The 16,848-nt window shown below is 47.8% G+C and overlaps 1 protein-coding gene across 5 annotated transcripts in view; it reads left to right on the plus strand.

Annotated features, from left to right (window-relative positions):
* Positions 1-15,046, plus strand: part of NCALD (neurocalcin delta) — a 316,714-nt gene extending 301,668 nt beyond the window's left edge. For all 5 annotated transcript variants that reach the window (XM_070392674.1, XM_070392671.1, XM_070392672.1 and 2 more), the window contains 2 exons: positions 10,128-10,233; positions 12,366-15,046. In XM_070392674.1, the coding sequence (XP_070248775.1) occupies positions 10,128-10,233; positions 12,366-12,463 (204 nt within the window). In that variant the 3' untranslated portion in view covers positions 12,464-15,046. The remainder of the gene's footprint in view (positions 1-10,127; positions 10,234-12,365) is intronic.
* The last annotated feature ends 1,802 nt before the right edge of the window (positions 15,047-16,848 follow it).

Consider the following 16,848-nt stretch of genomic DNA (forward strand, 5'->3'; position numbering starts at 1 on the left):
TTGGATATTTAGGTTGTTTCCAGTTTTCATTATTGCACGTAGTGTTGTAACTTTTAAAAATAAAGTAACGAATAATTCTTGTGCATGAAACATTTTCTATATTTAGGATTATTCCCTTAGAATAAATTCCCAGCAGTGCACTTACTGGGCCAAAGGGAATGAGCATTTATCTCTTCGGCTTGGATACCCTCTGCCAGATTGTTTTTTCCAAATGTTCTCCCAAAGTGAGGGAAGGGTGCCCCGTATGGTTTCACTTTTCCCATTTTTTCTTAATCTTTGCTAATTGAACAAAAATTAAAATGTAAAAGGTGAGTCATTCTAGTAGCTTTATCTCGTCTCTCCTTTTTATCTGGGAGAGCTGTGTCCCCCGGGGCTCCCTGCCCCACTGCAGGGAGAGGGACAAGGACATTCTCCTCCTGGAGAGAATTGCTTCCGGATTGGGACCTAAGAAAAAGGCGCAGCCACTGTGTCCTCTTCTGTTCAGCATTTCTGCCCATTTCTCCTGGCTGTCCTGGCCAGTGGTTTGGTGGCCAGTACTGATGAAGAGGAAGACCCCCCAGACCACACGGGCTTTTAGAAAGCAATGCGTTCACACATCCATTCTGCACCTGGGATGAAGCACCTACTAAGTGGCTGGCACTGGGCGTCAGTAGTACCAGGTATAGGGAGGGAAATGGGCTCTCCCGTGCCGTGGAATCCAGCTGCGAGGGAGAGCGGGAACTCTGCAGAGAAAGTGCAGGAGGGGCCAGTAAGCACTTGCTGAGTGAGCCCCTGCTGACTTCCTCCATGTCCAACACGGAATGTACAGAGTGATCATAAGTTGAAGGAGCGTTCAACCTGACAAGGCATCTTCTTCTCTGTGAAGTAGCTCAGGGCACTCGCAGGCCCACAGTAAGTCTCCAGGTCACAACTGGGAGGGTACAGATTCCTTAGTAAACACATATATATACCCAGAGTCTTTAAGAAGCCTGCAAATGGAAAGCTCAAATTTCCTCAGTTGTTTCCTGCAGCATTGCACCCCGATGATTAATATTCATGACGGTAGAGAGATAATATTGCAGCATTGTGATGTGACTTCCAAATTGCCAGTAAAATTAAATTAAATTTAGAACCATTTTCCTATTAAGGGCTGTGCTATTCTATTCTGCTACTTTGCAAACTCACTACTCATGTATTCTGTCTCTTTCTTATGTTAATTCCCAGTTTTCAGTGATTCTGAATTGGCATTTACTCTAGGATATTCCCAAACTTCATACTTTATTCCCAACCCCTCACCCCACCCTCACCCTTTGAAATCCCACACTCCATAAATTTTCTAGTTTTCCTTTCTTGATGTTGCTTCCTATAGTTTAGCGTTGGTATCTACAGAATATTTTTCATGTCAGCAAGCTGAAATCTTTTGTACTTCCCAACATTGGTAGGAAGGACTCTAATGTGGACTCTGTCATACTGAACTACACTGTATTAGTTTCCACTTGCTGCTATAACAAATTACCATTAACTTAGTCGCTTAAAACAACACAAAGTGATTATCTTACAGTTTTCGAGGTCAGAGGTCTGAAATCAATTTCAGTGGCCTAAAACTCAAAGTGTCCACAGGTTGTGTTCCTTCTGAAGGTTTTAGGAGAGAGTCTGTTTTCTTGCTTTTCCTAGTTTCTGGAATATTCCTTGGCTTGTGGCCCTTTTCATCCATCCTTACAGCAAGCAACAGTGGATTGACTGAGTCCTTCTCACACTGCCATTCCTATGGGTATCTCTTCTGCTTCCCTCTTCCACTCAGTTCTCCTGACTGTCCTGGTCAGTGGTTTGGTGGCTAGTAAGATAATTCAGAATAATCTCTACATGTCAAGATCATTAATTTAATCACATCTGCAAAATCCCTTTTACTATGCAAGTACTGAATATTCATAGGTTCCAGGGATTAGGATGTACACATTTTGGGGGACCATTATTCAGTCTATCACAATGCCAAAACACAGTTATGTTCCTTTTTAAAAAAATAATTTTGTGCTTTATGAACATCTGGATGAATAAGAAAAACCATATGCAGATTTATTTTTAGAGTCTTAAATGGACATTTTTACATTCATGTGTTTGTTTGTTTGTGTAAGTGACAAATTTAGGAACACGATTTATTCCCAGTATTTTATTATTTCATTAAAATCACCTCTGAGGAGTCTTTAGCCAGATAACAACTCTGACCTTTTCCCATGTTACAGCAGATCCTCCCTTCCCAGTGGGGTCAGCTCACTGCTGCAAGAGGATGGAGACTCCTTTCTGCCCTACACAGTTCTCTGTCCCCCGGCCCAGCCAGAGGCAGGTCTGAGTACGCACACCCATCACAGTGCAGGCTGTGTCTGAGGAAGGGCCGAGGAGCACGAGTGGCATTGCCAATTGGACCATGAATGCTTAGATCAGTGGTTCTCAACCTTCTGGCCCTTTAAATACAGTTCCTCATGTTGTGACCCAACCATAAAATTATTTTCGTTGCTACTTCATAACTGTAATGTTGCTATTGTTATGAATCGTAATGTAAATATCTGATATGCAGGATGGTCTTAGGCGACCCCTGTGAAAGGGTCCTTTCACCGCCAAAGGGGTTGCGACCCACAGGTCGAGAACCACTGGATTCGATGTTCTCTGTGATCTTGGAGATGAGGGAACACTGAATTTAGGAATCCATCAATGGGACCACAGCACTTCCAGGGAGGGAATGTAGGAAGAACATGGAGGTCAACTGTCCCCCCTTCTATTCTCAGAAAGTAACGGAGACTCTTAAAATAATGATAGAATTGCCATTGGTTAGGAATGATCAGTGTATCCAAAACGAAGATGAAGTGGGAACCAAGAGAAGAATTGGCATGTGAGAGTTGATGTCTTGGTTAATCTTACCTTGCCTCTCTCTTTTTCAATTTCCGTTTTCCTTCACTTTCTTGAGCAAGTTACTTAATCTTCCTGTTCGTTGTTTTCATAATTTGTGAACTGAAACTAATTATAGCACCGGACTCACAGGTCATTGTAAGGGATACTTAGTTATTACAAGTAGAGCTCCTAGAACAGTACCTGTCATGGATTATTACTCAATAAATGCTGGCTGCTATTATTCTATAGAAGTTTCCAGAGCTTCTACAGGATGTTTCCTATAAAATAAAAGGAGGTCATTTCTCATTTATAGATCAAGGCAGTAGAGAATTTTCCACTAAGTTTTAAGTTAAATTTACCTAGACATAAAATGTATGTTCACAATGAAAAAGGAGGTAACCCAACTACACCTCCAATTGGTGGAACTCACAGAAGTTCTTGGGTTCCTGGCCTTCTTCACTTGTTGTCTTTCCTGCTAAATACCAGCCTATCTGGGAAGAAGCTAAAGTTTGTAGCTACTCTGATGTTCACAGGACTCAGATAAAAGATCATCTTTCTGGAAGAGAATGCGGTTGAAGCCAGGAGTTCCCCAAATCTGAACTGTGGACTTGAGCCCACAGGAGCACTTCATGCAGTGGGACTGTTTGGGGATGGTCTGTCTGTATTTGTTCTTAAGTTCAAATCAGAGACTTTCTGAAGGGAATATATAGACTGACATTATATAGAGTCTAACCATAGCAGTTCCCAGGGATTTTACTTTAAAGACCATGTTAGAATAATTTTTAATTAGCATATTTGTTATTCAGATGTTGGTTGCTTTTAAAAAAAAATACTTGGTGTTCAAATAACTGTTGTCTCAGAATCAGACTTTCCCTCCTAGTTGTAATTCCAGATTAATTGGCACTTTTGATGAAGACAGACTGAACTTCAGAATACCTTTTCTTTACCTCTTCACACCTTTTGTAGGAAGGAGGCTGGGTGTACACTGGTGGCCCATCACAGAAGATTTCATTTTTGTTTCTTTTAGCCGTAGGGGGGAAATAACTACTCTTCTGATTCACTCATGTGATGAATAAGGTATATAATTACAGCAACCAGATGAGGAGGAAGCGAGGCGATGGTGGTGGCCATGCAAAGGTTTGCCCTCCAGGAGCACCAAACAAACTCACTGATTAACCCAGGGGTGGGCAAACTTTTTGACTCGAGGGCCACAATGGGTTCTTAAACTGGACGTGAGGGCCGGAACAAAAGCATGGATGGAGTGTTTGTGTGAACTAATATAAATTCAGAGTAAACATCATTACATAAAAGGGTACGGTCCTTTTTTTTTTTTAGTTTTATTCATTTCAAACGGGCCGGATCCGGCCCGCGGGCCATAGTTTGCCCACGGCTGGATTAACCCCACCTGGTCGAAAGAGCCCCAACTGCGACCATTTCAGACAACCAGCTTGTGAATATTTGTGCCACAGAGAACCAAAGCGAGGACCAGGCAGTTCTGCACATCCTTCTTAGAACCACTTCTGAGTGCCATGTGAATTTTTTCTCCCAATAATCTTTTTAAGTTGGCGGCATAGATGCTATAATCCTTGGGGACCTGAAACACTGTGCTCTTCTGATTCTGGAAAAAGAAATTGGGGTGGGGAGAGCTTCTAGTCCATTGTGATATGCCCCTGGGAATTCAGCTCCACACTCTTGCCTAATTCTCAGTTATGAATGTGGACCACAGATGTCACTCTGGAATGCAACTTAGATTTCTTTCCTGTAGGAAACTCTTGAAAGCAATCGCTTTTACTAGTGACTTTCTCTTAGAGCTAACTTTGGTGTTTGCTTATTCGTTGTATTTGGTTTTTTCCTTTTTCTTATTAGGGGATTGATGTTATCCTGACAAGCCACACTATAGTTTGTAACTCTTAGCATCGACTATGCCATCTGCAACATGAGTGTTGTCTACTTCCCAAAGGCACCCCTCTCTGGCTGTTCCCTCCTGGTCTCCTCTGTGGACTCCTATTCCGTTTCCTGTTCCCTCTAAACATGGATATTCCCAAGCCGAGTTCCAGCCACAGCACTGTTCTCCTTTCATTCCCTCCAGGAAGTCTCATCTTCTCAGGGCATGTTATGGGCTAGGCGTAGTCATAAGTGCTCTCCATGCTGTATTCATTTCCTACGGTGGTTGTGACAAGTTACAATAAGCTGGGTGGCTTAGAACAACAGAAATGTATCCTGTCACAGTTGTGGAGGCCAGAAGTCCAAAATCAAGGTGTGGTTTAGGTTGGTCCCTTCTGGAGAATCCTGAGGGATATCTGTCCCATGACTCTTTCCTAGCTTCCGGTGGTGGCTGGCAATCTTGGGCGATTTTTGGCTTGCAGGTGCGTCCTCCCATCTCTGCCTCCATCATCCGTGGCATTCTCTCTGTATGTCGTGTCTAAATTTTCTTCTTTTAAGGACGCCAGTCATCGAATTGATTGGGGCCTGCCCTAATCTAGTATGATCTTATTTTAACCTGATTATATCTTCAAAGACCCATTTCCAAATGAGGTCACATTCACAGGTTGTGGGTAGACAGGGATTTTTGCAGGACACTAGTCAACCAAGTACACATGCATGATCTCATTTCATCCTCACAACAACCTCAGCCCCATTATGGATGAAGAAACAGATTCCACCTAAATCTTCACCTCTACTATGTCTGTTAATGGACATCATAAAATGTTACACCGGTACTTCAAGGTGCACATTCCAAAAACACTCATTGGCTTCTCCCCATATGTGAAGGCCTATAACACAACTCCAGAACGTCTGGTTAGGACAGGAAAAGGGTTATTTGGAAGAGGCTGTTCGAAGCTGCCTTTGTATAACACTTTACTAGGTATATCGGTTAATAATGCAAATTTTTTTCAATAGATAGTTACACATATGTTGACATATATGTGATTTGATATGTATGCTGTTTTGTTGTATTGGCAACAAGCTTCAAACTTCATGTGTAAAATTTTCTGAACATGATAGATATTTTTATGCTTAAAAATGTCAAATATTAGGAAAGCTAATTATTTAACATGTTCTTATAGTTCTAAATAAGCACTTACACCATTCAGATATGTAGATCTTCACCCGGTTTTAAAAGTGTTCCCAAGAAAGACCCTCGTGGCCTCCTTTCCGGGTATGGAATAGCCTTCGAAGCAGGGTGCTGACCTTTACCTGTAATCCAAGAACAGCCCTGCACTGCTTAACTTCTCTTGCCCTTGGTTGGTTGTTGTGGGGCCTTGGATGTCCCTCCTGTTAGAAGACCCTGCATCTGAGAAGTCAGTCTGGTTTTCTTCAGACAGAGGGTTGAGCCTTAACTCCTGGAATCGTGCCTGCCCCCCAACAGAATTTATGGATTAGGGTGTGAGTCCTTCCTTCCCAACATTCCAAGAGGGAAAAGGGAAGAAAAATATAGGCCATGAGGAAGCTGGTAAGACCCCTGGCTTCAGGGCCTGTGAGGGACAGAGCCAGAGCTGGGCCCCAGAGCTCTGCATTTACCCAGAGACAAGAATAGGGTTCTTCAAGTTTAATTAAAAACAGGATGTCCCTGCTGGGCCTCTCATTGATGTTGCTAAAAATAAAGTAGGGAAGTAGCCTGGCTTCTTCTGGTTTAATCCCATTAAATTTGGGGGTGGGGGTGGAATTGGAGCTAATAAAAGACATGATTTGTTACAGATTGCTGTCTGGAGTTGTGTCTTTTCCCTCCTTGTACTGTGGAGTCCTGGATTTGGAAGTTCTAATGCAATCAGCTCTGGGTTGTTGATGCCGTGGGAAGGGAGCAAAGGAACAGACAATTCCCTGAATGTGATTTTGCCAGGCTGTCATCTACTTACTCACTCTGGGGACCACTGGGTCTCGTCACCTCAGCTCTTTGCTCACTACTCTAGTACCACCCACGTCATAGACCTGGTTTTATGTAATTCCTATCTGTGAGTTGATGCACATTAAAAACAAACAAAAACCAGCAACACCTAGTCTGAGGGCTATGAGAGCCATCTGTAAATGTGAGCCTCTTAAAGGAGCCCTCACTTCCTCCTCAACCCCACAGTGTACTCCGACATTAGCTTCTTGCTCCATTCCAGAGCCCCATTTGCAAATATATTCATGGAAGAGCATCCTGACTTCCTTTGTGTTTTTTGTTTTGTTTTGTATTAACTTGTCCCTATTTCCCTGTCCCAACCCAACTCCTTTTGCCTAATAGCTAAGGACTAAAATTCTTGGAGACCTGCTATTGAGTGTGAGAGCCTCATTCTCTAACAAATTCATTTGTTTACTTGGTCTTTCATTCATTTGTTCAATCAAGAGCTCTAGGGATTAATCTCTAGATTATTACCCAGTTGACTTCCCATCAAATCCCATCATGATAATTTTATGAGTCCAACTCTTAGCGGCTTAGAGTTACAAGAAATGCTTCAGACGAGTGGGTCTTACTGCCACCATGGGACCCAGACAGCGTAGGTGAGGACTTTCATAACAATTAGTAAGGCATTGCTAGAATCACAATACCCGCCTCAATGGTGGTCATAAAAACGAAAGCTTTTGGTCTTCAATATGATGTCTCCCAAGCCTGTGCCAGAGGATTGGTGATATGTAAAATGAGAAAGAGCATATTCGTCTTGTTGATGATTAACTCCTCATCCCCTGTACATAGTAGATACTCAATAAATGTTAAACTATAAATAATCCATTTTAATTCTTTCAACACTGTTGCTTGCAAATAAGGAATAGAGGTGGATTTGGGAAGTAAGTGTAGATAAAAATTTCAAATTTATTGGCAGTTCCATCTTTTTGTTGCTCATTGGAGAAATACAAAGACCTTAACATGGTCTGTGAGGTCCCAGTGGTCTGTTTCTCCCCGCTCTGGAGCCACACCCCCAGCCACACTCCCCACACACTCTTGGCCTTCTTACCATTCCTCTCACCTCAGGTGTCTACACCTGTTTCCCTCTGTCCTTTACCTCTCTACGCTCTGTGTCTTCTACATCTTTTTGCTCAGTCATCATTCCTTGGGGCAGCCTATTCTCCTGACAAGGTTTAATTTCCCTCATAAAACCACCCATCTTCCTTTGTATCACTGCTTTCAAAAATAGTTTTACATTCATTTCTTTATTTTAGTAATGTTGGTCTGCCTTATTTAAAAGTAAAACCGTGTTGGCAAGGATGGGGTAGATGATAAGGCGTGGTATATAATAATTGATCAATAAATATTTGATGCATGACCGAGTGAATGGATGAATGACTGAGTATGGGGTGGGAGAGTAAATGAAGAGCAGGCATTTTCTTAACCTGGGGTCTGTGGATGGGGGCCTGAATCCACAAGCCCCGAGGTTGCTCATCCATGCTCTTCCCACATCACAGATTGCTCTTTTAAAGAGGTTGTACTTACATGATCTAGTGTGATACTGGTTTCTAGATCCTGTTTGTTGTTGTTTTAAGATTTCTGGGCTTGTGGATTTACAAAACATTTAGATTATGTAAGTTTGCAGTTCCTGTGAGATGTGTGTGTGTGTGTGTGTGTGTGTGTGTGTGTGTGTGTTCATCAATTGGTGCCACTGATTCAAGAGTTACACACTGGGTCAAGAGTTACAGAAAAGCTTCCATGTAGAAGAAATGAAGCTAAAAGCTAAGGAAAGGGTGCTAGACCTCAAGGCATCCCTGGTGTGGAAAGACTTCTGCTCTCCACTCCTGTTACTAAATATTTACCTGGCCTGTGAACGCTCAGCGTCTCTTTCTCCCATTTGTAAAAATAGCTCTAGCTCTATAGCCTTTCTTAGTTCCCCCAAGGAGTCAGGTATCCCACCGCTGGGCACATGGCACTGTAACCCCAGGAGATGGAGGTGTAGACCTGGGCTGAGGGGATGGCAAGCAGGGGTCCAGGAGGAAGGCAGAGGCTGGCTCCCCTGTTGCTTCAGTGAACGTTTCTTGGGAAAGCTGACTGTGGCCAAGTTTATCCCTATGGCACCCATAATCCCAGACAAGGCCACAGCTGTGAGCTTGATCTTTCTCCCAGAGGAAGTCGCTGTGGAGACAGCTCTGGAGTTCAGCGAGGGCTTTGATGGGTTCAAGACAGACTCAAGAAGCCTGGCCTGGGGGTCCCTACAGGGGGAGTGGGGAGGGCGGGGATCAGCCCCAGGGTCAGCACGCTGGGTGAGTCCATTTTTCACTCTTATTTTACCACCAGGATTAGAATATTTACCCTCCTTTCTCCAGAACATTTTAGGGCCGTGGGGCAGGTTGATCCTAAACAAGACTAAAGGTAAGTTCAGCCTTTAGTATCAATTCTGCTCCCACATTTCCCATCTGGATGCTTCCTGCCCTCAGCTGCCTTCCTTTCTCTCCTCCCTCCTCCCTCCTTCCACTGCCCCCAAAAGTTCCAGAACTTTCCAGATTTTTGTGCCCATCCTGGAGCAAAACCTACTTTTTCTAAAACTCCTTTCAGGCGCTTAAATTCCATACTGAGTACCAAAGGGGGAGTCCCCAAGTGGTGGGGGAGATAGCGTCAGTACTTCTTACAAAACTCTTTCAGTAGAACCCTCCTTTGCTCAGCAGATTTCAGATGCACCCAGTTTATCTCCAGCCTGAGATGCATAACTATTTAATCCCAAACTTGGATGGCAGATTGTTCCCACTTGGGGATAGTTGGGAGCTCACTGAGAAGGAATGCGAGACGATTGCCATACAAAGGGAAGAGCATTGGATGGAGGGGGATGCCTGCCGGGGGCTCACACTTGCAGACGGTCAGGTGTTTGCCCCCCTGAAGGACCTGGCTGGAGGCCACAGCAGACACCAGCCCATCGCTCTGGCCTGAGGAATGCCACCTGCAGCCTTCTCCTAGAAGCGCGGGCCTCAGAGGACAGCATCAGCATCACACGGGAGCTTGTTAGCGATGCAGGACCTCAGGCCCCCAGCCCACTCTCCTGAATCAGACCCCGCATGGTCACGATTCCCAGGGCATCCATATGCACCCTAACGTGTGCTGCCCAGGGGCCCGAGGGATCTCCCCGCCAGCTGTCCCTCCTGAAGGCTCTTCAGTGCTGGCATGAGCTCTGCGGCCTGGCTTCTCCCATCAGTGACTGTGCCTGTTTTCCACAGCAGATCAGCGGAGACAGGGCTAGCTCTCCGTGTGAAGCGAGGACATTCCCTTCACCTCACCCGTGCGTTTGGGAGGTTTAATGATAGGGCTACTGTGGGCCCCTCCAAGCTATGTTTCTGATACCCCACGCTGTCGTTTCTGCCTCCAGGCGATCTACAAGATGGTTTCCTCCGTAATGAAGATGCCTGAGGATGAGTCAACCCCAGAGAAAAGGACGGAAAAGATCTTCCGCCAGATGGACACCAACAGAGATGGTAGGAGCCCCAGGCTGCTTTGCTTTGCTCAGGGTGGGGGCTGCTGGAGGGGCTGGGGCGTTCAGGCAGGGACATGCTGCTCAAGGACAAGGTATTGGCCATGAGGACCTGGCTCATGGCCCTTTCTTTGTAAAAGTAGCTCATGCTGCCTACTCCCTGGTGGTATAGTTCAGAGGAGGATCAAGGTGGGGACAAGCCCAGGCCACAGCAGGCTGGGTCCTTGCAGGACAGCTCATCAGAAAGTGGGGAGGGGCTTGTCATTCTAGCCAGAGCCCCGGAGCTTTCACTTCAGCTGGCCAGGGGTTAGCGGACTCTCCTGCGCATGCTCTGTGTCGGGTTTCCTGGAGCCCAGTGGGTTCTCACAGCCGTCGGGTGGAGGTGGGAGGGGGCTGAGGTGGACATCAGGTTCCTCCCTGAAGGTGACCCCACACTTCAAGCCCAGCAAGGGGCTGCAAAGCAAACCAAAGTGAAAGGAAGGTTGGAGTTCAAGCTCCAGAGCAGAGGAAGCTGACACTATTTCAACCACTGTGCGAGTCCGGGCACAGCTCACATATGGGGCCAAGACACAAGGCTTAGAGGGCGCCTGCTCTACAGATTGAAAGTAAATCTAATAATAGGATAATATGCAAATTGGTCAGGATGCCTTCACGTAACGACTGATCAGCAGGCTGCATCCCCGCCCCTGCGCCGGCCTGGAGACATGAGGCTCACATCCTCGACCCCAGCAACCGGCCCCGGGACGTGAGGCTCATGTCCCCGCCCCTGTGCTGGCCCAGGGGTCCAGAGGCACGGAGAGGCCCCTCCGCCGCAGGCTCCGGCCTACCTCTTTGGGGCAATCCATCGAGGAGCCCCAGATGGGTGGGCAGGGCCTACCTCTTTGGGGCGATGGATCGTGGGGCTCCTGCACTGTGACAGGGCACAGGCCATGCTGAGGGATCCCCCCTCCCCGAGTGCATGAATTTTGTGCACCAGGCCACTAGTAGATAGTTAAATCCCCACCTTTCTCCTTCATGTGAAAAAAGGTGAATTTGGTTAACCAAGAGCTCGGACCTGGGGAGGGGCTGTGGCTAAGGGGAAGACATACTCTGTTGGGGGAGAGGGTGAGGGCTCCAATAGATGGCCCCCCTCCTGTCTGGAGTTGGAATTAGGTGGCAGATAGAGCAATAATAGAGGCCAGAGGACTGAGCTTCATTGAAGGATGCAGCTCTGTGGGACCAAACCCACAGCAGCAGCGAGCAGGGCAGCCTGGCACTGATCCTTGGAGGACCGAGGGGAGCAAGTCCTCCCTGCGGCAGCTCCTGCCAAGAGGAAGAAGAGGGCAAAGCTAAGGAGAAAGGCCCAGCAGCTCCTCCCAAAGAGCCCCCCACCCCCGGAAGCACCGGGAATAGGGGAGAAGCTTTGCCTCCCTCCTGGAAGGGACACTGTAGGAGTGGGCCCCAGGTGGCTGAGTCCTTCTCTCCCAGCCAGCCAGGGTAGGAGGAAAGCACCCTGATTGACGGGAGGGTCCCAGGGGGCACCCCCTGCCTTGCACACACACCCCTTTATTTCCCTTACTTAGGTGGAGGTGCAGCTGTTGTAGAGGGGCCCTCCTTCAGATATCAGCATCTCCCCCGCCACCCCCACCCCCCCCCCCCCCCGATCTCATGCAGCAAACCCAAGTAACCCAGGTGACCTGAAGGAGCCCAGAGGCTCCTCGTGACATGGTGGGAAGGAACTGCCTTGGTGCCGGGAGAGCCCAGCTCGGTCTCATAGAGGCTGAGGGGACATTCCTTCAACAAATACGAAGTGAGCCCGTCCAGGGCACGTGCAGCTGGAGAAGCCGGGAGGGCAAGGCTCAGGGCACGGCCACCTGCCAGGGCAGGCACACCGGGGGCTCCCAGGAAGAAGTGTGTCCGCCGGGGGGGGGGGGGGGGGGGGGGGGGGGCTGGCTCTGCTCCTGAACAAGAGCTGCCCCCTGCCCCCCCCCCCCCCAGGCCTCACGTCGGGAGGGAGGAGAGTGTGGGCCTCACGGCAGGTGTTGGATGGCAGGGACCAGGGGAGCCATCATGCCTCCGGGATGCGGTGGGATGAGTGTGAGCTCTCCGGCTGCCACCTGCCGCCACTCACCGGTGCTCCATCCTCTTGCTTTCTAGGCAAACTCTCCCTGGAAGAGTTCATCCGAGGGGCCAAGAGCGACCCGTCCATCGTGCGCCTCCTGCAGTGCGACCCCAGCAGCGCCGGCCAGTTCTGAGCCTGCACCCACGAATCCTAGAGCTGCTTGTGTTGCTCCCTTTTGATTTTTCTTTTTAACAATTTTTTTTTTTTTTTGCCAAACAACATTGACGGTGATGCTGCCCCCCCCCACCCCCCCCCCCCCCCCCCCCGCCCCGTCAGATGCACCTTCCTCCGAGCCGCCTTCAGCTTCCTTTGTCGTGGACGCTTCGTGGGAATGTCCAGAGCCCCAACGCCTCGTGGAGCGCATGGACCGTGCTGTCGTGCACAGACTTTGTGGTGTTCGTTGTTCTGACGATTTTCATCGTTATTATTATTATTTCTCTTGATTCTAATGTCTCTGTTCTAAAATCGGAGACGCGGGGAGGCAGGAGAAGGGAAAACAATCCGGCGCAGCGATGCTACTGCAAGCTTTGAGGGGCTTGTTTGAAAAACAAACTCCCCCCCCCACCCACCCACCTCTAACCCCCCACCCCCGGTCTGTTGTCACACATGCCCCCAGGGTGACGGACCAGGTGTGGGATCCCCAGCCTGAGAATGAGGAACCTTCCGGGGCCAGGCTGGAAAAGGGGCCTGGGGAATTCCCCCCGCAGGCCTGCCCCACCCCCTTCCCAGCAGGCTGTAGTTTCTAAGCTGTGAACATTTCAAGATAAAGTAATAGTGGAGAGAAGAAGATGGCTCAGCTATTTTTTCACAGGTTTACACTAGTTGAGCTAAGATGAGTTTCTTTGGAAAGTGATCACCAATGGTAACTTATATTCCAAGACCAGACCCATCTTGTTGCTTCTTGTGATTTAAAAAAAAAAAAAAAAAAAAAAAGAATGCTGTACATAAAATATTGGGTATTGCAGACCAAATTAAGTGTTTCGCCTTGTTCAAATGAAATGCATGTTTAGTGAGCACTAATCCAATCTTATTACAAAAGACTGTTTCTGGTAGCTTATTGTGAAGTAAGCCAATTATAATGAATGTCTATGTCTTGTTTTAAAGTCATATCTGTCCTTGCACAAATGCACCAATCAGCAGGTATATTTTATATATTCCAGAAAAGTACCAAGTCATCCTGACTAGCCCGAACTTCATGTTGAATGTTTTTTCCAGAGTAGCAGTGCCTGGAGAATAGAAGCAGGGCAGGCCGGAGTGGGAACCAGCAAACGGAGCACCAGACGGTTTATCGTGTGAGAGATGCGAGGTGATGGGTGGTATTACATTGGAGGGGTCTGAGCAGATCGACATTCTGTAGACCTGGGGAAAATATAGCATAAGTTCCCCGGACTTCCCAAGGGTTTGGTCCCCATGAATGGTTAGGGAGTCGTATCTGGGAGGACAACTTTCCATGCCCCAACTGGCCCTGCGGAGCCAGGGCTTGGACAATCATCTGATTCATAATGAAGAAGGCTTGGGCGAGCGCATCTGTGATTCTCAAGGCCCACGATGGGGAATCCAAAGGTGTTTTCCATCGCCATGTTCTTTGACCGTAGATTTCTATTTCCAGAAGTGACAGCACAAATTTGAGCTGCTGTTTGGTCTGGTGACCTCAGACACACTCGTTTGAATTGAAAATTTGCTGGTTATAGGGGAGCCATATTCCAATAAGCAGTAGGCATGAGGAAACCCCAACACTCAAGGGTGTAGATGAGGAGAACCTACCCCAAGCAAGGGACCCCAGTGAGTCTGTCTCCTGCCACACTACTTCCTGTAGACCAAGGACCACAGGAAGGTAGACATCATAACCACGAGGAAGGTGATGCTGAGCCCACTCTACCTTCCAGATTCTTGTGTATTACTTGGATCCACTTTCACGGGCAGCAAAAATCCAAATTTGTGTGGCTGACCAAGATGAACCCATTCTGCAGGATGGAATTGGAGACCTGGACTCCGTAAAATGATTTTAATCCTCCGCTGAGTGTCCGTTTCTCACAATTGTTTTACACTGAGACTTGCCAAGTTCCTCCATGGCCCCGGTGGGAAAATCTAGTTTTGAAAAAGAGGGAATTAACCTAAGACATGGAGGGCAGAGTGAGGGAGGGGACCAAGCACCTCGCTCGATAGTGTCCAGGGGGCACGCCTCCCTCTCCCCATCTTGATTACAGACCTAAACGCTCCTTTTAGTTCTCCTTAGATGCTGGAGCGAGTTAATGTCTGGGAAACCCACTGGGCTCTGCCCTTGGTGGTGATATCTTGCTGAACCAAACTCACTTTGTTTCCTAGAACCTAAAGCTGGACTGAGGAGCAGGGAAGAGGGTCTCCAGCTGTTTAGGAAAGAAAACAAGAGCCAGACGCATGGCTAATGAGCGCCGACACGCTGGGATATACGGAAATAGCCCTCATCCTGGCCCGCCAGTGACCCTGTCTGTATTTTCTCGGGGCTTGTTTTGCTTCTCCTCCTTCCTGGGAAGGCCTTTGTAGGACTAATGCAATGCACTCATTTTGGCCAAGGGCCTCTGCAGCACACCGAGAGCTGGATGCCTAAAGGTTTATGTCACTCCTGCGCTGGGCTGTTCATTGTCAGTGCTGTGTTAAGGGTTGGATTCTGCTCTGTCTGAAATCAAGCCGGCCTGTGATGTTCAAGGGACTGGAATAAAGTGGTTTATAAATTGAAGGATGCTACAGAGTGGTTGACTCTCCATATCCCTGTTTAGGGTAGGGAAGGGGTGCCAAGGGTGCTGTCCTGCCCATCTCCGTGCCCCAGGGGGCACGAATGGATTTAATCACATGCATACTTGTAAACCCCATCAGATGGAATGGGCCCCATATCGGTTGACTCCGTGTCGCTCTAGCTTGGCAGTCAGGCACGGCGTGTGTTTCATGATTGTCTGGGACATGAGGTTTCCATGCCTAAACTGCCGCTCCAGCGGAATCCGTGCCTGTGTGAGGGTCGAGGTGCCAACTCTGGCCTCCTCCTTCTGGGTACAGTTTCTACCCTCGAGAGCCACAAGGAACCAGGGTTTGTGAAAGGGGGGGGATTGGAGAGGCTGCTGAGCCCCAAGCCCCATCCAAAAGCATCCTTGGTCTACACGTGGGCTTCCGTACTTCCCTCCACTTGTGGCCTTCACTTCCTTCTCACCTTCTCTTCTTGCTCACAACTGGAGCTGCAAACCCTCGTTCTAACATTAGTTGTGATAGAAGGAGAAACTGAGGCAAGCTCCTTCTCAGTGGAAATTAATGTCCTCCTCTCCCTCCCCTCTCTTCGCCTCTCAGTCTGGAGAAGAGTCAATAAAAGATGACACGATACAGAGCCCACACCCTCAAAGCCACCACAGATCAGCCGTGTGCTTGGTTTTGTTGATGTCACTAGCCCTACCTCCAGCACAGAAAGCCATTCATGTAGGAAAAAATGGCTCTCAGCTCTAGTAGGTGCTTCGTGGGCCAACTACACGTCATGTTAGAGTTGAGTTGGCCTGGAGTGGAGTATTTTCCTATTTTACACATTTTCTCTTTATGGACCAGCAATGGCCCTGAAACACACGACTATTCAGCATGATTCACAGCATGTGATGATGAGAAGGTGGTGGGAGTCTCCAACCTGATTAGGAACCTGCAGTCCCACGCTTATTGTGAGCCAACCCAGAAATTTCCAGCAAATTTCCAAACCCGAGTCTCCTATTTACAGGGCATGGTCCCAACACCCCGACCCAACTGGACCCCCTCCTAGCCTAGCTCAGGCATGGAGGGTACACTTCCGTTGAGGAGGAGATGGTGTGTTTGCAGTCAATGTGGGGAGATCAGGAAAACTGTCTTTGGGAGAAACGGAGATGCTTTGCGCTGGCCTCTCCTGTCTTCGTCAGAAAATGCTCGGCACGCTCCCAAAATTTTCTGTTTTTCAAGGTGGCTGAAGAAACAAGAGGAAGCACATGGAGCCCTGTGTTTTGTAAGGTGGCAGAATACCAGTCAAATCCACCTAAAAGAGAGAGATTGCTGCAGAGTGAAAAGATGTTCAAGCCCAGGGTATAACCAATGGTATATTCATTTCTCTATTCTTGTACGCCAGCCACGTGTCAGAATGTAGGTAAGTCCTGGGCACTTGCTGTATTCATGTGCCAGGCTGTTCCCAGGCATCCCTGGGGTTGCAAACAATGATCGCTCGGAGAACATTCCACAGAGTGTAGTTAACTCCCTGGGGCAGCTCAGAGAGGGGTCAGGGCTTTGTGGAGGCTTATTTCATGACTTCTTTTCTCCACAGTATTCCAGGAAATGGGTGGCATTTAAACCATTCTCCAGAAGAGATAGTGAAACTGCTTCAAAATTCTGGACGGCTCAGCTTGCCAATCCTATTAAACACTCATAGCTCTGCCATCAGCGTATCACACACATGTAGATAGACAGACTCTCTCTCAAAGTGTACCTTTCCAATATCAGTATTTAATCACTTTACTGGTCTCACATGGAGTGTTCAATGCTGGC

The sequence above is a fragment of the Myotis yumanensis genome, unplaced genomic scaffold (genome assembly GCF_028538775.1).
Source record: "Myotis yumanensis isolate MYYU_CA2020_CCGP unplaced genomic scaffold, mMyoYum1.0.hap1 SCAF_15, whole genome shotgun sequence".
Taxonomy (NCBI): Eukaryota; Metazoa; Chordata; class Mammalia; order Chiroptera; family Vespertilionidae; genus Myotis; species Myotis yumanensis.